General features: G+C 34.3%; 1 protein-coding gene across 2 annotated transcripts in view; it reads left to right on the top strand.

Moving 5' to 3' along the window:
• The window catches only part of anapc1 (anaphase promoting complex subunit 1), a 170444-nt gene that overhangs the window by 98343 nt on the left and 48615 nt on the right, over window positions 1-23486 (top strand). For both annotated transcript variants that reach the window (XM_056470420.1, XM_056470419.1), the window contains exons 30-38: window positions 729-820; window positions 2497-2631; window positions 4839-4921; window positions 10444-10522; window positions 13346-13420; window positions 20016-20086; window positions 20283-20373; window positions 20464-20517; window positions 22366-22559. In XM_056470420.1, the coding sequence (XP_056326395.1) occupies window positions 729-820; window positions 2497-2631; window positions 4839-4921; window positions 10444-10522; window positions 13346-13420; window positions 20016-20086; window positions 20283-20373; window positions 20464-20517; window positions 22366-22559 (874 nt within the window). The remainder of the gene's footprint in view (window positions 1-728; window positions 821-2496; window positions 2632-4838; window positions 4922-10443; window positions 10523-13345; window positions 13421-20015; window positions 20087-20282; window positions 20374-20463; window positions 20518-22365; window positions 22560-23486) is intronic.

Genomic DNA, 23486 nt, shown 5'->3' with positions numbered 1-23486 from the left:
ACGGTAAAAGTAAACATGACCATGGACATCTTAATGAAGGAATAAACACATTAAGGGTGTTTGTTTGCTGAAAATTGTATTAAAGTCTGTTTGTTTATATTATGCAACATATATTTATAATGTTTTTATGCAGAGTATATATTTTGAAAAGGGGAAAACAATAAATCGTTGTATGAATGCTTTAATGTTTAAATAATTTTCCATTAAAAAAATGCGTGATGGTCATGTGACCATCAGGAAGAACTCAGCATCTCATTCCTCAGGATGTGTTCTCTGTTCTCGTGGTCTCCTGAGTTCGTTCTTCCAAGGACACCTGGCGAGACCGGTCTCCAAGAGAAAGCAAGTCCGTTCTCTACGTTCTTGGAATTGAGAAACAGCCATCAATTAGTATGTTCGGGTGTGTTTGATTAGTGTTGGAGCTAAACTCTGCAGGGACACCGGCTCTCAAGGTTCAGGTTTGCTCATCGCTGCTTTATGGGATTCTTCTTTTCTTCTGATAAACACAAAATAAAATATTATAAGAATTTAGGAACCAGTTGCTATTGAGATCCATAGTAGGATATACTGTGTAAGTCAATTCTATGTCAATGCAGACATAAAATAAGTAAGGGAAGAACAAATGACTGAATCTTTAAGTGAACTGAACCTTTAACATAAAGTAGGAGCAGATATGCTTTTCTTTCATATTTGTGTTTCTGTAACAGTTGAGTGTTGTGTGTTTTCCCCAGGTCGTCCGCCGGGTCCAGAGATGGAGTACTGTACGGACAGAGAGTCGTATTCTCTAGCTGCAGGACTGGCACTCGGCATGGTCTGCCTCGGGGTGAGAGACTTTCTGAAGGGCTTTATCAATTTGTCTTGATGTTTGCTAATGATGCTAATGATCATTTAATCAATGATCATTTACAGAGCAACGGCATTTATTTCTTTATTTTTTACAGTTTGTCCTATTATATTTGTCTTCTCCTGAAAGTCTTATTTCTTTAAGTTTGGCTCGAATAAATTATATAAATAAATATGTAAAAAAAGAAAAAGCAAACCACTGTTATTCAATAACTTGCCTAGTTATCCTGAATACTAGTACTGTACCTTGTAAAATATTATGTACTGAAATCATGGCAAGGACAAAATAAATTAGTTATTAGAAATGAGTTATTAAAAATATTATTGTGTTAAATAAATATTTTCGTCAAACAGCAGATTTCACAGGAGAGCTATGTAAATATACAGTTAAAGTCAGAATTATTAGCCCCCCTGTTTATTTTTTCCCCCAATTTCTGTTTAACAGAGAGAAGATTTTCAGCACATTTCTAAACATAATAGTTTTAATAACCCATCTCTAATAACTGATTTATTTTATCTTTGCCATGATGACAGTAAATAATATTTGACTAGATATTCTTCAAGACACTTTTATACAGCTTAAAGTGACATTTAAAGGCTTAACTAGGTTAATTAGGTTAACTAGGCAGGTTAGGGTAATTAGGCAAGTTATTGTATAATGATGGTTTGTTCTGTGGACTATTGAAAAAAATATATAGCTTAAAGGGGCTAATAATATTGACCTTAAAATGGCTTTTAAAAAATTAAAAACTGCTTTTATTCTAGCCGAAATAAAACAAAAACACTTTCTCCAGAGGAAAAAATATTATCAGACATACTGTAAAAATTTCCTTGCTCTGTTAAACATCATTTGGGAAATATTTAAAAAAGAAAAAAATTCAAAGAGGGGCTAATAAGTCTGACTTCAACTAGTTGATAATGAAAACAATGATAAAAGTTGGCTCAAAATATGAATAATTAATAATAGTATTCAACATTACTGGATGTACAAGACGTTTTTCTTACTTAGAGGTTTTGTCTTGTTTCTAGTCCAAAAATCTAAATATTATTAAATCAAGAAACATTTTCTAGACGAGCAGAAAATATAGTTTTGTTTTCCAGAAATAATAAGTCAAATTTCAGTGTGTTTTTCCTTAAAGCAAGCAAAATAATCCGCCAGTGGGGTAAGATCAGTTAGTTATTTTAAAGTGAAAACTAGATTATTTGTCAGATTATTAACGTGCTTTAAGGAAAAACTTAAATTTAAAGACTTAAATTTTTATTTAGTCGAGTGAAAATGTACATACATGCTTGAAATGGCATAAGACTTTCCACATTTTCTATTATACTGTAGCAAAAAGAAAGAGAATAAAAACAACAAATAAATGATATGTAATTATAATAATGAAAGTAGAAGAAACTCACTTAATTTTGGCTCATTATTTCTGAAAACAAGAGAATATTTTTTAATAGTCCTGAGAAAAAAAGCTTTTTGATTTTTGAAAAATGTTTTTTCAAAATATTTGGACTAGAAACGAGACTCGTTTTTTTCTTTTTTTTACAGTGTATATGTTTATTTTTGAAGTAGTATTTATCAGGAAAAGTGTTCATCTGTGAGAATCAGTATTTAGTGTTTTCCCCATGCCGAGTCTGCTTTTCTCCTGTTTTTCTTCACAGCACGGCAGTAACCTGATCGGGATGAGTGACCTGAACGTGCCCGAGCAGCTCTATCAGTACATGGTGGGAGGTCATCGCCGCACTCATGCTGGCATCAACAGAGAGAAACACAAATCTCCCAGCTATCAGATCAAGGTGGAGTCCGCTAATACTGACAGTATTAATAGTCAATATCTGAAGCTCTCTCTAGTCAGTTAAATTCACTTTAATTTCAATTGGTATGACAGACTTGGGTAAAGTGTACAGTGTAGGGTAAAAAAAAAACAATATAAAAAGGAAGGAATATATAAATAAAAAATAATATATACAGTATACACAAAACAATAAAATGCATACATTTATTTATATATATATATATATATATATATATATATATATATATATATATATATATATGTAAAATTTACTACAGATTTGTTCACTCTTTACCTCTTTGTGGCATTTATAAATGTCTCTCTCAGAGTCATGGTACGCCTCTCATGTGGTCTGTTTGACAGTTTAATTTGTCGTAAGAGTTAACCAGGTTATGCTTCTGAAGAAATATGTGGCATCTGTAAATAATCATATTTTGTTTCAGTAATAGCAATATGAGAGATGCCCCATTTTGGGGTCTATATTAAACTAAATTTACAAAAGTAAAAATAAATTGAATTCATATATAATAATAATAATGATAAATGTATTATTATTATTTAATATCATTTAAATTAATATATTTTATTTATTATTATTATTATTGTTGTTGTTGTTGTTGTTGTTATTATTATTGAATATAATTTCAAATAATATGATTATTTATATTATTATTATATTTTGTATAACTATTTTATTTTTAATATTATGTTTTTATAATATTCTTTAAATATTATTATTATTATTATTATTATTATTATTATTATTATTATTTATCAAATATTGCAAGTAGGGCATCTGCTTTAATATTACTACTTTAATATAATACTTTTGGGTGAATAAAATGGCAAAATATAGGTGAAATAATATGCCATTATCATTTAGCATAACATATATATTTATGTCAAAATATGCATGCGTATTCTGGTCTGTACATAATACAAGTAGTTACAAAAACAGAACCAAAAGTTTTTTATTTTATGATTATTTCATTTAATATCATTTTATTAATACAATAATTTTATTATTATTATTTTATTTAATATAATTTTAATTAATACAATTATTTTTGTATTATTATTATTTTCTGAATAATTTTTTTATTCATTTTTAATATTGTTGTTATTATTATTAAATACATATTTATTGCAAGTAGGGTGTCAATAATGCATTTGGTATTATTATTGTTGTTTTATTTCTTAAATATTATTACTATTTTTTATATTTTATTATTATTATTTATCAAATATTGCAAGTAGGGCATCTGTTTTAATATTACAAATACTTTTGGGTGAATAAAATGGCAAAATGTGAGTGAAATAATATGCCATTATCATTCAGCATAACATATATATACATTTATGTCAAAATAAGCATGCGTATTCTGGTCTGTACAGAATACTAGTAGTTAAAAAAACAAAACCCCAAAATATTGAATTTTATTATTATTTAATTTAATTAAATTTTAATTAATACAATTATTTTATTATTATTATTGTTATTTTCTGTATAATTATTATTTATTTATTTTTAATAATATTATTGTTGTTGTTATTATTATCAAATACATAATTATTGCAAGTAGGGTGTCAATAATGCATTTGGTTTTATTATTATTATTATTATTATTGTTTTATTTCTTAAATATAAATATTATTTTTTATGTTATTAATTTTTTAATATATATTTTTTATATTATTATTATTATTATTATTATTATTATTATTATTTATCAAATATTGCAGGTAGGGTATCTATTTTAATATTGCAAATACTTTTGAGTGAATAAAATGTGGGTGACATTATACGCCATTATCATTCAGCATAACATATATATTTATGTCAAAATAAAACAACATGCGTTTACTGGTCTCTACATAATATAAATGGTTACCAAAACAGAACTAATAAAAATTATAAAGATTTAAAATGACAAATAATGAGTATTTTTTTGGGCTCATAAATCTGTTTGCTGTAAAAACATTAAAAAAAGAGGTTTATTTGGTATATAAACACAAATGATCGACTGTTTCCAGGAACAAAATATTACAAATACCATCTAGAGAAATTTGGTAGTCATTTAAATTTTACATATATTTAATCAATTAACTTGATGTCAATGAGTAGTATAATAGTTTGCAGAACACACCCTTTATTATCTAGTATTGGTTGAAAAGGCTAAACAGATGAACTGTTTGTGTTTTTAATAGGAAGGTGACACTATCAATGTGGACGTGACCTGTCCTGGGGCAACACTTGCTCTGGCCATGATTTACCTCAAAACAAATAATAGGTGAGTCTAGATTTTTTTTTTTTTTATCATTCACTCATTTCAGATAAAAAACAGCTATTTATTAAATAATCACGGTGTTAAACTCTTCAGAAAGTGCAATTCTAAATCAATCAAGCTTATTATTGTAATTTTTAATCAAAAAAAGCATGCAAAAACAATAATAAAACACTGAGCATTACTATTATTGTTATGTTTAATTAAAAAAAGCTTACAATAAACAATAAAAAAAAGGTGAAAATTATTGATCAGGGCTCGAAGTTGCAGTCATTTTGGTCGCATATGTGCCTGAAATTTTATCTTTGCAACCTCTAAATAAATTTGGGAGCATTTGTGCGAGTGCATAAAAATGTTGCCTTGCGACCGATTTTCACTGCAAAATGTTCACCGCATGCACAGATTTAGGAGACATTCACACAGACTGCAGCTTTGCACCTAAGAACGTGAAACGCAGGGCTCGGGAATGGTTCAACTTGCTGAAGTAAACAGAAGCCTGCAATGCTTGCCCTGTCTTTTCGCTCTTCTTATTGGCCCACTGCTCTGTAACTGAACGCAAACGGATTGGTTAATATCAGCTGTCAATCACTCAGTCAATAGCTATGTTTCCATCCAAAAATGCTAATTAAATTTATGCGCAAAACTGGATTATCGTATAAAAGACGTGCAATAAAGCAGCGTTTCCATTCAACGAGTCAAAGAGAACAAAATCGTCACTTCCTGATTAACTGGTGCCAAATATCAACAGTAAAAACAGAATTTGCTGCGATGAGAAGCTGCGTGAATCTTCTTTATTATATATTTAATAAATGACTTGTGCTCAGAAGGCAATCCTGACACGCAGTGAACGTGCGATGGCGTTTGAAGGCGTGAGACGCAGAGCACAGACGCTCTTGATTCTGGAAGTCATTAATAATATAATAACACTAATATTGAATCGGTTAAGGCATTTTAGACTGACCAAAACAACATTTCAGATGTTATACAGTGTGCTCAGCCTGCTGAATCGTCCATTCATACACATTTTCATCATCACATGATCTCTTACAACAAAATCACATGACCTTTTTTAATGCGCATACTGGAATTTGTTCGCTAAAAGTGTTTCCATCTCAGTTTATGCGCACCTTTTCTTATCAAATAAAAAGTTCATCCTACTCAGTTATGCGCATGTGTTTTTGATGCGCAATTTTAACATTTATGCACATCTTGCCGCTTTCATCAACCGTTTTTTATGCGCACATTCAAAATGCACAGAAAAATAGGTAGATGGAAACGTAGCTAATGCCTTCTGCCTTTAGATGACAGGGAGCTACAACCGGGAAATAGTAAAGCGCTGAAGATGAGAGAATGAAAATAACACTGACTTTTGTTCTAGACACCACCTAAAGTTACAAATAAAGGCACATCTTAATAGTGATCATGTGGTGAATGATAATCCACCAGGTACACTTTTCAAAGAGTGGATAAAAGACTTCCAGTGGCTTCAAGTCCGCTATGAAAATAACTAAAGTCATTCACTGTAACGTCTGTGGCACATCGTTTGCCTCATCTACACATTTAAGCGTGAGAGGTTCTATTTAATTCTTCATCTAATCGTCAGGATGCTGTCCACTGTGCAGGTGGCAGCTACAGTATATGTAAAATTTAACACCACGTACACCATCGTAAAAGGGCTTGCATTCACTAAAACTAGATGGCGGCGCGTTCAGATCGCGAGGCTCAGCGTCTCTCCAGTTTCTGCAATTTTGCAGTATTTTTCCTGCTCATTTCGGGTCTGTTCGTGCAGAACAGCAGTGCCTTTACATCGTACACCCGACAGGACATCTTGGATATTGGTCTGTGCATTCCGGACAGTTTTATTAGCAATCTTCGACTCATCCCTGAGATCGCCAGAACACCCGGGCCTGAGAGCCCTACCCGGCTGGGCGGAAGTGCTCAAAGGCGGCACAAAGAACGTAAACAAAGGCCGGGGAAGCGTGGCGGGCTAAGAGCTAAGCTAAAGCTAACACCACACCGGCTCTCTTTACCCAGCATATTTCTCGCCAATGTACGGTCACTGGTGAACAAAATGGATGAGATTCGACTGCGCATCAACCACAGCAAAAGATTATGGAACTGTAATGTCATGATACTGCCTTGTACTTGTACATGTGTAATGACAATAAAGTTGAATCTAATCTAATCTAATTAAACTAATATTGCAGCTCATTAAAGGACCGGTATTACTATTAAAATTATGTATGTAAATAATATGTTATCTGTGCAGTATCAGACAGCATCCGTGAACATATTCTACAGTTTTCCACCCTCAATATCAGCACCTATAAGCCAGACCCAGATACATCAGACCTTTTGGAATTCGAATGAAAACTCACTTGGAGAAGTTGGATGTTAATCTGGGTACAATAACGATGATGCATGTATGCTAGGGCTGCTCGATTATGGGAAAAATCATAATCACGATTATTTTTGTCATAATTGTAATCACGATTATTCAAAACGATTATTAGTTGAAGTCAAAATTGTTAGCGCTCGCTCATGTGAAATGTCTTGTTTTATATATAAAGATTTCCCAAATGTTTAACAGATTCAGTTTTTCACAGTATTTCCTATAATATTTTATTCTTCTGGAGTGTTATTTGCTTTATTTTGGCTAGAATAAAAGCAGGTTTAAATATTTTGAAACCTATTTTAAGGTAAGTATTATTAGCCCCCTTAAGCAATATATTGTTGGATTGTCTGCAGAAGAAACTACAGTTATGCAATGACTTGCCTAATTACCCTAATTAAGCCTTTGAATGTCACTTTGAATCTGACTGCTTGTATTTTGAAAAATATCTGAAATGCAATTTGACAAGTCTGTTAATTTAACACTTGTAGTAAATGTGCTCATCATTTTTGGTGGGTTAAACTAAATTTTGAAGGTGCTCATACATTTTTTAAGTTAGGAGCACCAGTGCTACCAATGAAAAAGGTTTAATTCGAGCCCTGTTATTGTTTTTAATAATAAAAAAAGCTTACAAAAAATAATAATAATAAGCTGAGCGTTATCATTATTATTTTTAATCACACACTTCAACTTTAAAGGTTCAAGAAACCCTTGAGTACTTTTTTTGAGACGTTAACAGATTTGTGTGTGTTAAGCATCAGTTAAGACCAGTGATCACCAAACTTGTTCCTGGAGGGCCGGTGTCCTGCAGATTTTGGCTCCAACCCTAATCAAACACACCTGAACAAGCTAATCAAGGTCTTCCTAGGTATACTAGAAACATCCAGGCAGGTGTGTTGAGGTGAGTTGGAGCTAAACCCTGGAGGGACACCGGCCCTCCAGGACTGAGATTGGTGACCCCTGGTTAAGACAATGTCAGCACCTGTCAGCTTTAGTTGTGGGGAAAGCTGAATAATTTGGAGCTTTTGTCAGCTAATTTCATCTTTTGTGTTTAAAATGATTTTTAGGGCGGGATCAAAATCGCTGATGTAGCGCAAAACTGCAAGTGAAGTGATGCGTCTGTTCCTCATTATTATTCATGGCTGAGTTTTCTTATCCTATGAGAAGAGCCTGCTGCTTAAATATTCATGAGCGCACATGCTTTCCTAAGGTAAAGCAGACCTGCCAAGCTCGGAGACCCAATGACCGGGTGAGACCGCGGTCGTATGTTTGTTTCCATGATCCACAAAGTTTGTTGCATGTTTTTCCCCGCGTTGCTGTCAGGGCTGATAAAGCAAAGCTATTGGTTTGCAGCAAGCATGTTTGTCGGGAGAGCTGTACGAGATTTTTAGAGTGGCGAGCTTAGCATTATATCACTATAGTTTGTTACCATCAGGTTAGCATTGAGAAACAGCTTTTATCCGTGCTGCTGTGTTCGCACGTGTTTAAAATCCTCCAGATTACCGGCAGGGTTAATGGTTGGAATAGACAGGGCAAGAGACTGCATTGCTATCTACTGTGTCTGCATTCAGACCTGGGGATTGATGAGTCATCCTCATTTAAAGTGTTTATAAAAACACGATTATCTTTATAATGATAGAACTATATGATGTTTGTTTGATTGATTGATTTTATTTGACAGTTCTAACAAAAATATACAAACAAGTCCAGTTAGACCAATTCATACATTATTTCACAACTGTCGAGGATAAAGTACACAAAAAAGCCACAGGCTTATTTCCATTGTGGTCCTCGATATTCTTTAAAAATGAACGAGCAAATCATAAATGAAATGCAAACATCATCAGCTCAGCAACTCAGCACAATAAAATCCTCAACTTCAACTCTAAAACAACCACTGTTTAATTTCCCTTTTAAAAACACTCTCAGTTTGAATCTCTTTAAAAATTGTGGGCAAAACATTCCAAGCAGCAGAGCTACAGTAGCACACAAAAAAGAATTTCCACCTGATTCACTCTTAAATCTACATGGATAAATGTCCCTGCTACGCGCTCTTGTAGAATGACAATGTACCTCACTAACTAAAACCTAATAATTAAGAAAATATTTTGGGACCATTTTCTTTAAAATCTTAAAAACCATCACTAATTTAAAAAATGTTACCCTTTTATCACCTTTTAAAAAATTACTTTGGCTATAATGTTCATTATTTAAATGTGTCAGTGGAGGTACTTTCATAACAATTCTACACAACTTATTTTGGGCCGTCTGCAATTTATTTTTCATTTTTTTAGAACTACCGCTGTACCAAAAAGCTGCAGCATGGTCTAAGTATGGCTGCACTAATGCACTTGCTAAAATGTTTAAAGTTTGGGTATCTAGGAGCTCTGCCTGTCTTGCTAAAAACCTAATTTTATGAATGACAAATGTAGCAGGACATTACATTACATTACTGTTTAGTTCTTTACATTTTAATCAGAAAGAGTTTATTGCCAGGTATGTTCACACATATGAGGAATTTGTTTTCATGACAGAGCTTCTACAGTGCAACAGGATTACAGAGACAGGACAAAAAACAGATAATAAATATATTTAAAAAAAAATAGAAGTAAGTAGTGAGTGCAAATATACAGATTGACAAGTGTATGTACGTGTTTATTACTATATACAACGTTATATGTGCAGCTGTTATGTGCAAATTGGCATGTAAAGTGTGTAGTTAAATAAGTGTATATGTGTATAAAAGTGTATGGCAAGTAGTGATGTTGGTTCCACAACTTTGTAAACTATAAAATCAGTCTCCTCACGGTTTGTGTCTCATTTTGTGAGCGGACTGACAGTTCTCTCCATTCTTTTCCCCCTGCACTGTCGGCCTCGCCCACTCCACCCTCAGCTCACAGCGCTGCTCCATGCCCATCTCGGAGCATTTTATAAAACATTTCTGAGGTAGACTTGAACTGAAAAAGGGGGGTTTCATGGCCCTTTAAAGTCAAAAATACATTACACTGTGAACTCTGAAAGCCTCTTTTTTTTAAGCCAACTTATTCCACCTATTCAGCAGTGTGCGATGAAAGCGGACTTCATTTGGCTTGCTCTGCTCTTTTGCATTCACACCTGTTTCTCCGGCCTCCTGCAGGTCCGTTGCTGATTGGCTGAAAGCCCCGGACACCATGTTCCTGCTGGACTTCATCAAGCCTGAGTTCCTGCTGCTGAGGGTGAGAAAACACTACAGCTTCTCATTCTGGCCTCTGGGCTCATGGGCTCCTGCACATTTACACCTCATGTCATGACTTTTACCAACTCCTCTCATGTTTTACGATGACTTTTAAGGTCAGATATGGGGTCATTTTTTCCCCCTGCTGTGTGTGTTAATGGACATCGCTTCCTTTTCAGGTTGTTTTTTTTGACCAGCAGACTATGGGTGCGTCTCAATCGGCTCCCTAGTTCAGTAGTCAGTTCGCTGATCACTGAATTGTTTGTTCCTTGAAAGTCCCCAAAATGCACAATAGGGCTCTTCACACTTAAACTTGTCAAACCTGGGTCACTGTAAATTTGTTTATGTGCATATTTGAGCAAAAGGCCCCACTGAGCTTTGAAAGGGGATCTTTTAAAGGTCCCTTGAATTTAAAACAAAGTATTTACAAGTGAGTACCAGTTGGCAAGGCAAGGCAAGTTTATTTATATAGCACATTTCATACACAGTGGCAATTCAAAGTGCTTTACATAAACAAGAATAAAAAAGACAAGTATAAGAAAAAATAAATAAATAAAAATGATTAAAAACCGATTAAAATGTGTTAAAAAAAGGTTATAAATGAAAGAAAAAGAAAAGAAAGACATAATAGTACGATCTGTCGGACGTAGCACAGTGCTCATTCAATAAAGGCGCAGCTAAACAGATCTGTTTTCAGGCTTGATTTGAATGTGTCTAATGTTGGAGCACATCTGATCATTTCTGGAAGCTGATTCCAGCAGCAGGGGGCGCTGTTAGTAGCTGAAGGTGGATTCACCCTGCTTTGACTGAACTCTTGGGATTTCTAGTTTATATGATCCTAAAGATCTGAGTGATCTGTTAGGTTTGTATTCAGTGAGAATATCTGTAGTGTATTGAGTTTCTAGGCCTTTAGTGATTTATAGACAAGTGATAATACATTAAAATCTATTCTGAATGTAACTGGGAGCCAGTGTAAAGACGTGAGGACAGGTGTGATGTGCTTTGATTTCCTGGTTCAGGTCAGAATCCTGGCCACAGCGTTCTGGATGTGCTGTAACTGTCTGACTGTCTTTTTGGGAAGGCCAGTGAGGAGGCCCTTACAGTAATCCACTCTGCTGCTGATAAAAGCATGAACAAGTTTCTCTAAGTCTTCACTGGAAACAAAGCATCTAATTCTTGCAATGTTTTTGAGACGATAATATGCTGATTTACTAACTGCTTTGACATGACTACTGAAACTCAGATCTGACTCCAGAGTCACACCAAGATTCTTGACCTTATTTTTTGTTGTTTGACCCTTAGAGCCAAGGTACGCATTCACCTTGAGCACCTCATCTCTGTTCCCAAACGCAATGACTTCAGTTTTCTCTTTGTTTAACTGAAGAAAGCTTTGGCACATCCAATTGTTAATAAACCGAAATACATGTGAAACAAAAACACATGTGAAATGAAAAAAAGAATGACATTTTTTTTTCGACCATTATTCTGCATTTTTACTGCATCTATTTATCTTGTATTGCATTGTTTATTAATATTTATTTTACAGCATTTATTATTCTGCATTTTTACTGCATATATTTATCTTGTATTGCATTATTTATTAATATTTATTTTACCGCATTTATTATTCTGCGTTTTTACTGCATATATTTATCTTGTATTGCATTATTTATTAATATTTATTTTACAGCATTTATTATTCTGCATTTTTACTGCATATATTTATCTTGTATTGCATTATTTATTAATATTTATTTTACTGCATTTATTATTCTGCATTTTTACTGCATATATTTATCTTGTATTGCATTGTTTATTCATATTTATTTTACAGCATTTATTATTCTGCATTTTTACTGCATATATTTATCTTGTATTGCATTATTTATTAATATTTATTTTACCGCATTTATTATTCTGCGTTTTTACTGCATATATTTATCTTGTATTGCATTGTTTATTAATATTTATTTTACTGCATTTATTATTCTGCATTTTTACTGCATATATTTATCTTGTATTGCATTATTTATTAATATTTATTTTACAGCATTTATTATTCTGCATTTTTACTGCATATATTTATCTTGTATTGCATTATTTATTAATATTTATTTTACAGCATTTATTATTCTGCATTTTTACTGCATATATTTATCTTGTATTGCATTGTTTATTCATATTTATTTTACCGCATTTATTATTCTGCATTTTTACTGCATATATTTATCTTGTATTGCATTATTTATTAATATTTATTTTACCGCATTTATTATTCTGCATTTTTACTGCATATATTTATCTTGTATTGCATTATTTATTCATATTTATTTTACCGCATTTATTATTCTGCATTTTTACTGCATATATTTATCTTGTATTGCATTATTTATTAATATTTATTTTACCGCATTTATTATTCTGCATTTTTACTGCATATATTTATCTTGTATTGCATTATTTATTAATATTTATTTTACAGCATTTATTATTCTGCATTTTTACTGCATATATTTATCTTGTATTGCATTATTTATTAATATTTATTTTACCGCATTTATTATTCTGCATTTTTACTGCATATATTTATCTTGTATTGCATTATTTATTAATATTTATTTTACTGCATTTATTATTCTGCAGTTTTACATTGAAAAACGCGTTCTGTTCGAAGGCAACTGCCATGTACACTAGCCAGTTCACTAGGATTTGGAACAGAGCCTAGCCAATAAACAACAGCGCTGCTAAAGAAAGTGACATGCAAACATTTCCTTTTTCACAATTCAGTGTGTAATGTTAATCTCTCGCTTTGTTTTCTGTACAGACGCTGGCCAGATGCCTTATCATGTGGGACGAGATCTTTCCCAATGCCAACTGGGTGACCAGTAATGTTCCTCAGGTAAGTTACAGCTTGAGCACACTGCAGGGAATCAGCCATCATTGCGTGTGTTTTTTCTTCAGAAAGAGGAAACACATTTTTGCTTCAGGTCATCTTTCACTTCCCCCCTCTTTCATTTAGTTCAAAGGCTGGTCAAATATTTGGCAATGCTCGTGTTGCAAAACGCCGAGTTGTTTGGTCACTTCAACCGTACTGTGTGGTTGTGCGGGTCATTGAGTAATGGAGGAGGAAGGTCATTGATATATCTTTGTGAGTAACAGTGCTCATATGGATACGCATATGGAGTACGCATATGGAGTTAAAGTCAAAATTATTCACCCCCCTGTGATTTTTGTTTTCAAATATTTCCCAAATGATGTTTATTGGAGCAAGGAATTTTTCACAGTATTTCCTATAATATTTTTAGTTCTAGAGAAAGTTTTATTTGTTTCTGTTTTGATTTCAGATCACCCCAGGTACGTAACCTGGGCATAACATTAGGCCAGAACTTAAAATTTGATAAACATACCTCAAAAGTGGTTGGAAATAGTTTCTACCAACTCTGCCTTCTCTCTAAAATGAAATCCTCTCTTCCTTCACACTCTCTAGAAATTGCCATACATGCGTTTATAACCTCCCGGTTGGACTATTGTAACTCTCTCTATTTTGGGCTGCCTAATGGCTCGTTTCCACTGACTGGTACGGTACGGTTCGGGTCGGTACGGGTCACCTTTATCAGGCTTGCATTTCCACTAACAAGGGTACCCTTTTGGTGGGCGTGGTGTATGACAAAGTTTTAGTCGACGTCATTTTCGCTTGAGGAAATGTCTACAATAAAGCTGTACAGGTCACTTACATATCATATGAGAAGCACTTCTCACAAAACAGATGCTTCATACACATAAAAACTTGTGTAGAAATGTTTATTACTAACTTTTCTATGAACATGAGTTGATTATAACTGCAGATCAATGACAGTGCCAAATAGCCTACTGTAACGTCTGTAATTATATTAAATAAATAAATGAACATATATAAACACATACAGCCCCTTACAGTCTCCGATATGTTACCAACTACAGTAGAACTACACACAGCAGACATTTCACCCGTATTTAGGTTCAAATACAACACAAAATATAGTCCACAGTCAGTGCAAACCTCTTATCTGTGTCTGTAATCTTTAGCAGCACATGTAGCCTCTGTTAGACAGTAATTCCATCATTCCCAGTTCATATTAGTCCAAAAGGTGAAGATAATAGTTAAACATAGCATTTTGTTCATGTTTGCTGAAGAAATAATGTGCTCCTTTTTTTCCGGCTTCTCCTTTGTTTCTTCACGCTTCACTCTCGCGTTTGTCAGTGTCTGACAGGATCTTATTATCATCAGCTCAAGAAGTTTGTTATTTCAGATATAGATGCGCGGCAAACGCAAGGAAGAAAGCGAAACTGCTCGCACTTCAGACTGCCTCGTAAAAAACTACGAGGCACAGGGTAGATTCTGCTCTACTTCATGGCTTTGTGGCTGGTCATCAAGACGACGACAAGGTTTGTTTGAGCCCGGATCGACCATGGCTCGTTATTATATGTATTTATAATTCCGCTGTAATCTCTCCCTGTGTATTTAAACATGGCGGGTTTTTTGTTTTCATTCTGGCTTGTTGCGTAAGCGAATGACGTATCTCTATAAACCAATAGCGTTCAGCTGCGCGTCTACCTCTACCTTTTGGTACCCTTTCTCGTGTTTGGTACCCTTTCAAAGGGTGCCGAAAAAGTGGTACGATACGGTTCGGTACGCCTTTTGACAGTGGAAACGGCCATAAAAGCGTACCGAACCATACCGTACCACTCAGTGGAAATGGGCCATAAGTCTCAGATTGCTCACTTACAGTTAGTGCAAAACGCAGCAGCTTGGTTTTTGACAAAAAGCCCAAAATTTGTACATGTCACTCCTATTTTGAGATCCCTCCATTGGTTACCGGTGACACAAAGAATCGAATTCAAAATCCTTCTCTTTGTGTTTAAAGCCCTACATGGTCTGGGCCCTCAATATTTATCCCAACTGATTGTTATTTACACTCCATCCAGACACTTGCATTCTGCTGATCAGTTTTTATTAAAAGTTCAAAAGGCCCACCTCAAAAGTAGGGGTGAACTTTTGTCATAGCAGGTCCTCACCTCTGGAACTCGCTGCCATTAGAACTAAAAGAGGCTTCGTCACTGGCTATTTTTAAGTCTAAATTAAAGACTCATTTATTTTCTAGGTCTTTTGAAGCATAAGTCCTTCCCTTCAGGGGAATCAATACAGTCATGTTCTTAATCTTGTTTTGTGTGGTCAACTGTGGTAGCATCTTTTAATTAGGCAAAATTTCTATTTTTATTTTTTTGCTGTTTTTATTGTTACACTCTCCATGTTCTTTCCTATTATGTGCCTATTGCTGTTACTGTTTTTATGCTCATATCATTTATTTGTTTTTTCTCTGTAAAGCACTTTGTGCAGCCTTGTGGCAGTTGGAAACGTGCTATATCAATAAATTGAACTTGAACTTTTATTACGGCTAGAATAAAAGCAGTTTTTAATAAAAAAAAAAAAACATTTAAAGATCAAAATTATTAGCCCCTTAAGCAATATTTGTTTTCAATTATCTACTGAACAAACATCTGTTAAGCAATGACTTGCCTAATTACCCTAACTTGCCTAATTAACCAACAACCCCAAATCAGAAAAAGTTGGGACAGTATGGAAAATGAAAATATTATAAGAAAGTAGGTGATTTTTAAATTTACTTTGACTTGTATTTCATTGCAGACAAAAACAAACATTATTTAATGTGTTCCTCATAATTTTTATTGTTTTTTTCTTTCAAAATACACATGTAAAACTATTTTGGTTCTTGCAACACATTTAAAAAAAGTTGGAACAGTAAATCATTTACCACTGTAGTGTTGCCATTCCTTTTTACAACACTTAAAAGACATTTAAGGACTAAAGGACACCATGTGATGAAGTGTGTAATTTTGTCCTATTTTTAATGGTGGCATCACAAAAGTCAAGTCAAGAAGCCAAGGGCACTGACACAACACAACCCCATACCATGACAGACCCTGGCCTTTGGACTTGTTGCTGCTATGAGTCTGGATGACCCTTTTCTTCTTTGGTCTGGAGCACACCGCGTCCATTTCTTCCAAAAAATATCTGAAATATTGATTCATTTGACCACAGTACACATATCCACTGTGTGATTGTCCATCCCAGATGCCTCAGAGCCCAGAGAAGTCAATGGCACTTCTGGACACTGTTAACATAGGGCTTCCTTTTGGCACAGTACTGTTTTAACTGGCATTTGTGGATATAGCTACCTATTGTGGTGCTTGACAAAGGTTTGCCGTAGTAGTCCTGAGTAGGAAAGGGTACCGAAACTCTGTACATTATCGGTATCGGTGCTACAATATAAAAGTATATACAGGGGGCTAATATCTAAGAAGGGCTAATAATTCTGACTTCAATTGTGTATATATACAAAGATGTATTATTTTAAAGTATCCTATATAAAATATTAATTCAAATTAGATTAAAATGAGCACTGTAGACTTTAGTTACAAACGTCAACTGTAACTAAAGATTGAGCAGGAAAGCAGTGATGCTAATATCTAGTATTTATTATAGTCTTTATTAAAGTATTTATTTATAGTCTAATTATAGTCTCCATTGCATCATCATGTCACTACTTTAGTCCCGCCAAAAAAAATCCTGCGCACAAAATTGGTGCAAAACTATTTAACGGTCAAAGTTTGGAACTTGTTTTAGCTATTTGTAACCTCTTTAGAAGCAATTCTCTTTTACTGGAATTTAAATATAAATTTCTGTTGAACATTTATGAAAACTATGAAGAGACCAAATATAAAAATATATAAATTCTATTCGACTTTGTTCTAGCTTTGAGTTTATACTGTAATTAGTTTGTTGTTAGTGGCAACATTTAGACCAGGGGTGTCCAAACTCGGTCCTGGAGGGCAGGTGTCCTGGAGAGTTTAGCTCCAACCCTAATCAAACTCATCTGAATCAGCTAATCAAGCTCTTTTAGATTAGATTAGATTAGATTAGATTAGATTCAACTTTATTGTCATTACACATGTACAAGTACAAGGCAACGAAATGCAATTTAGGTCTAACCAGCAGTGCAATAGCAGCAAGTGCAGGATACAGGTATAAGTTATAAAGTGCAGTTATAGAAAAACTATGGTGATATTTACAGATGGATGTACTATGAACATTATATACAGGTTGTATACTCGATATACTAGAACCTACTATACTATACCTCCAGATTTTCCCCGTGAAGCAAATTTGGAAGTAACTGAAACTGCAGTTCATTAAAATTCTGCTATTCCTGGCTCCATAATAGAGCAGATATCTATTGAGCCCACTTTTAAAATGGCCAACTTTACAGCAGAAAAAAAGGTGTTTACAGCCTGATACAAAGAATCATTTGGTTCATATAGCTAATTTTACCCTTCATGACAACTGTGAATGGGTGATTTTTTTTTTTTGTAACTTATCCGTTTCCTTTATATTAGGTTATATTAAAGCTGCATAAATTAGGGCGTGGCCACTTCAGTGACAGCTAGGTCTCGCTGGTCGCCGCCACTTTATCTCAACTGATTCCGGCTGATTAGCTGCTGAGCTCGGCATATACATCGTAGTTTTGTTTTATGTGGCTTTTACAATTATCAGATGATATGGTATTCTGAGTGCACTTAATTGTGCTCACAAACCATTCAAGTGTTCTCCATTTCCCAGGAGAGTGAAATTATACACTTATATACCATCTCTATAAATGTATTTGTTTTATTTAAGATCATTTATCATTTATAATATTCTTTAGACCTGTAATGCACTCCAGAATCTGACAGATTGATTAGCTGTAGGCTCTAGAACAGTCATCTGATAAGTTGTCATACAGTGTTATGGCTGGATTTCATAATTAGCCTCGCATTTACTAACACAGGCTATATCTGAAGTATTTGGATGTAATTAGCATTTTCCTCCTGTATAAAAACGTCATAAGAACAATGTTTAGTGGCTCAATGTATTACAACAGTGTTTTTAAAAGTCTAAACACTTTATTTATGTAGTATAAAACCAAGAACATGTGGTCAGAACACAAACGAGTCGCAGGTAATGAAGTATTAAGCGTTTCTCCCAAAGAAAAGCCTGTCTAAGCAAAATGCTAGCAGGCGTCTGTAGCTCCGCTCACGCTTAGGCATGGGCCGGTATAGGATTCTGATGGTAACCTTGAATAAAAATACCATGGTTTCACGGTATGACGGTATTGTGATTACTAAATATTTTGGAGCTGTAAACATGTCAGGCTAAATAATAAAAATAAATCATTGACTTCTGCTGTCTTCATTAGTTTCAAAAACTTTAAAGGCAACTTTAAGGCATCTTTGGATATCTTTCTTTTCTTTGGATATAAATTAAACCACTGCACTGTTCAGGTCTATAGCATCTTTTTAATGTTGAGTTATAAGTGATTTGTTTTTCATATGTGTGCTGAATTGTAGGCTGACCAGTAGTTTTTGATGTGTATTTTTCTTTTCTGCTTGAGATACACTGTTAACAATTTCTGTAAATTACACAGTGTTTAACTGAAAAATTAGCAGAATTTTACTGTAGGACAGTTATGCAGAATGTCACTATATTTTAAAGTTGCATTGTGAGAAATCTCTTCTTGGCGCCTTTAAAATGCATTATTTTTAATTTGCTGTAAATCGAAACAGTTAAACAAATGAGCGCAAAACATAACCTATTGTTTTCATAACCAAAGAAAACACAGTTGCAAGAAGCTAGCAGCCACAAGGTGTGTGTAAATGCTCTTATGTTTCTAAAAATACTTTATATGTTCTTGGTTTAATTATTAAAATAAATACAAATATTAAGTAAATAAAACTACATTTGTGTCAGTGCATCATTTAATGACGTGCAGTTAAAGGGCTAAAAAACGAAGTAGTTGTTAAAAGTGACATTACGTCGGCGCCAATAACCTAGTGGTTAGTGCGTCGACATATAGCACCCAGGTGCTCGCGTCGACCCAAGTTCGATTCCCGGCTCAAGGTCCTTTGACGATCCTTCCCTTCTCTCTGCTCCCCACACTTTCTTGTCTTTAAATCTCCACTGTCCTGTCAATAAAGGTAAAAACCCCTATAAAAAATTATTATAAAATAAAAAAAGTGACATTACATATACCATAGGAATGGTATGACAGAAAATTTTAGCGGTTTCAAAACTGGTTATCGTCCCATGCCTACTCATGCTCCGCCTCTTTGCTCTTGTTTGGTATCCCCCGGTTGATGCGATGACGTGTGAATAAAATGGCAACGGTTGGCCACGCCTACTTGTAGCTTCTTTTGCGTTCATCAGAAACCTATTGGTGACATCACGAATACTACGTCCATATGTTTTACAGTCTATAACTAGAAACCTTCTGGCAGGTGTGTTGAAGAAATTTTAACTAAACTCAGCAGAACACCAGCCCTCCAGGACCGAGTGTGGACACCTCTGATTTACACTCTTTTAATATGATAAACAAAAATAACCGTTACATTTTTTTCAGATCATCCAAGAAAACATCGGAAACCAGGACCAGACGTCCGTCTCGGAGGATCTCAACATGGAGACTTTGGTGTGAGTTTTTAATTCTGATTGGTCTGTTTTAAACGGCATGTGATTTATAGGAGATCCTTAAACCCACAGACGGTTTCTCATGTGGAGGTGTTTCGAATAATGTTCCTCCTGTCTGATATGAATTTCCATTGGGTTTGATGTCTTTGATGTGTGGATGAAACAAATAAAGTTGACATTTCTCTCACTGTTTCCACAGTCAGGCTCATGACTATATAATCGCCGGAGGCTGTCTGGCTGTGGGATTTCGGTTTGCTGGCTCTGCTAATTCCGACGCCTTTGATTGCTTAGTAAGAGGAGATTTATTCACCTCCTACAGATGCATGATATATATTTTTTCATGTTCTCAGAATATTCATAATATTTTAATTCTCTTTTAGTACAAATTTGCCAGAAACTTCATGCAGTGTTTGACCACCTCTACTGCTACAGTGGTATGTATGGCTGTGCGCAGTGTGTTGGCAGCAAATAATGGGTTAAAAAGTGTGGAATAAAAGGATAAAAATAGTTTTGTGACTTTGATGTCACTATGAGATTTTATCTATTCATTAATGCTGTCAAGAGGTTAATAGCATCCACAATAAAATATAAACTCAGCGGCCACTTTATTAGGTACACTTTACTAGTACTGGGTTGGAACCCTTTTGCCTTCAGAACTACCTTAATCCTCTGTTGCATAGATTCAACAAGGTACTGGAAATATTCCTCAGAGCTCCATATTGACATGATATCATCACGCAGTTGCTGCAGATTTGTCGGCCGCACATCCATGATGCGAATATCCCTTTCCACCACATCCCAAAGGTGCTCTATTGGATTGAGCTCTGGTGACTGTGGAGGCCATTTGAATACAGTGAACTCATTGTCATGATCAAGAAACCAGTCTGAGATGATTCGCGCTTTAACATGGAGCATTATTCTGCTGGAAGTAGCCATCAGAAGATGAGTACACTGTGGTCATAAAGAGATGGACATGGTCAGCAACAATACTCAGATAGGCTGTGGCGTTGACACAATGCTCCATTGGTACGAATGGTCCAAAGTGTGCCAAGAAAATATCCCCCACACCATTACACCACCACCACCAGCCTGAACCGTTGATACAAGACAGGATGGATCCATGCTTTTATGTTGTTGATACCAAATTCTGACCCTACCATCCAAATGTTGCAGAACAAATTGAGACTCGTCAGACCAGGCAATGTTTCTCCAATCTTCTATTGTCCAATTTTGGTGAGTCTATGTGAATTGTAGCCTCAGTTTCCTGTTCTTAGCTGACAGGAGTGGTCTTTTGCTGCTGCAGACCATTCGCCTCAAGGTTGGACGTGTTGTGTGTTCAGAGATGCTCTTCTGCAGACCTCGGTTGTAACAAGAGTTTATTTGAGCAACTGTTTCCTTTCTATCAAGTGGAACCAGTCTGGCCAGTCTCATCTGACCTCTGGCATCAACAAGGCTTTTGCGCCCACAGTACTGCCGCTCACTGGATATTTTCTCTTTTTCTGACCATTCTCTGTAAACCCTAGAAATGGTTGTGCATAAAAATCGCAGCAGATCAGCAGTTTCTGAAATACTCAGACCAGACGTCTGGCACCAACAACCATGCCATGTTCAAAGTTAAATCAGCTTTCTTCTCCATTCTGATGCTCTGTTTGAACTGCAGCATATCGTCTTGACCATGTCTACATGCCTAAATGCATTAATAAGCAGTTGTTCAGGTATACCTAATAAAGTGGCCGTGAGTTCTATATATAAATATTTTGGATTTGTGTTGTCTGTATATATATATATATATATATATATATATATATATATATATATATATATATATATATATAAAATATGTATATATATATATATAAAATATGTATATATATATATAAAATATGTATATATATATATATATATATATATATATATATATATATATATATATATATATATATATATATATATATATATATATATATATATATGTATATATATATATATATATGTATATATATATATATACATAGACATAGACAAATGCATATTTTATATATATATATATTCTGAACTAAGCAGAAAAGAAAGTATCATGAGTATCTGATTTTATTTATTAGTGAACTTTTGAAATATCTATAATTTTTTAATTAACACTAAAGAGGCTCTACTAGATTTTTTGCAACTATGATGCTCATTCATACCAAATGTTTACCAACCTATAACTAGCGTTTTTGTTTGCATTAAAGTCACCCGTTCTGATGTGATCATGGCTAACAAAAGCTTGTGTTCTCCTCCAGACAGGACAGTATAACCTGCAGACGTGTTTGAGTATGGTGCTTCTGGCTGTTTCTATGGTCATGTCCGGCTCAGGGAACCTGAAAGTGCTGCAGTTGTGCCGCTTTCTCCACAAACGCACCTTTGGCGAGATGAACTATGGGTTCCACATGGCTCATCACATGGCCTTGGGTCTGCTCTTCCTGGGCGGAGGGAGGTCGGTTGAGTTTCAGTTTCATACAGATAAAAACGTCATTTACAAATGTGGAAAACTGATTTTAGAAGAGGTCAGAGTTCATTTTATTGACTTATTCAGTACCACAGTTCCCTTTATAGTCCTGGTTATGACTTTAATCAGTAACTTTTCCATCTTCACCCATATTTACCAGCGTTTTTTAGTTATTATGCTTTTATTCAGTAACAACCATTAAACTGTAATGATTTTACCCATCTTTACCCATACTTACCAGCATTTTGCAGTTATTATGCATTTATTTAGTAACAACCACCAAACTCTGATGTTTTCACTGCATTTTATCAGTAAATATCCAAATTTGGACATACATACCAGCATTTTATAGTTATTATTTTCCATATATTTAGTAACAACTACCAAACTCTTGTGTTTTGACTGTGCATTTAATTAGTAACTATTTATCCTTACCCATACTTACCAACCTTTTATAGTCATGCTATTTTTTAGTAATAACTACCAAACTCTTGTGTTTTGACTGTGTGTTTAATCCATAACTATCCATATTTACCCATACTTACCAACATTTTATAGTTATGCATTTCTTTAGTAATAACTACCAAACTCTTGTGTTTTGACTATGTGTTTAATCCATGACTATCCATATTTACCCATACTTACCAACATTTTATGGTTGTTATTAATATGCATTTATTTAGTAATAATCATTAAACTGTAATGTATTCACTATGATTTTAATTTGTAACTGTCGATTATTACACACTCTTAGCAGAATTTTACAGTTGTTATGCATTTATATAGTAACAACCACCAAACTGTAATGTGTTCACTATGCATTTAATGGGTAACTATCCATCTTTACCCATACTTACCAATATTTTGGTTATTATTATGCATTTATGTAGTAACAACCACCAAACTGTAATGTTT

The sequence above is a fragment of the Danio aesculapii genome, chromosome 13 (genome assembly GCF_903798145.1).
Source record: "Danio aesculapii chromosome 13, fDanAes4.1, whole genome shotgun sequence".
Classification (NCBI taxonomy): Eukaryota; Metazoa; Chordata; class Actinopteri; order Cypriniformes; family Danionidae; genus Danio; species Danio aesculapii.
The sequence above is the reverse complement of the archived record's forward strand: the minus strand, read 5'-3'. Positions and strand labels throughout refer to the sequence as shown.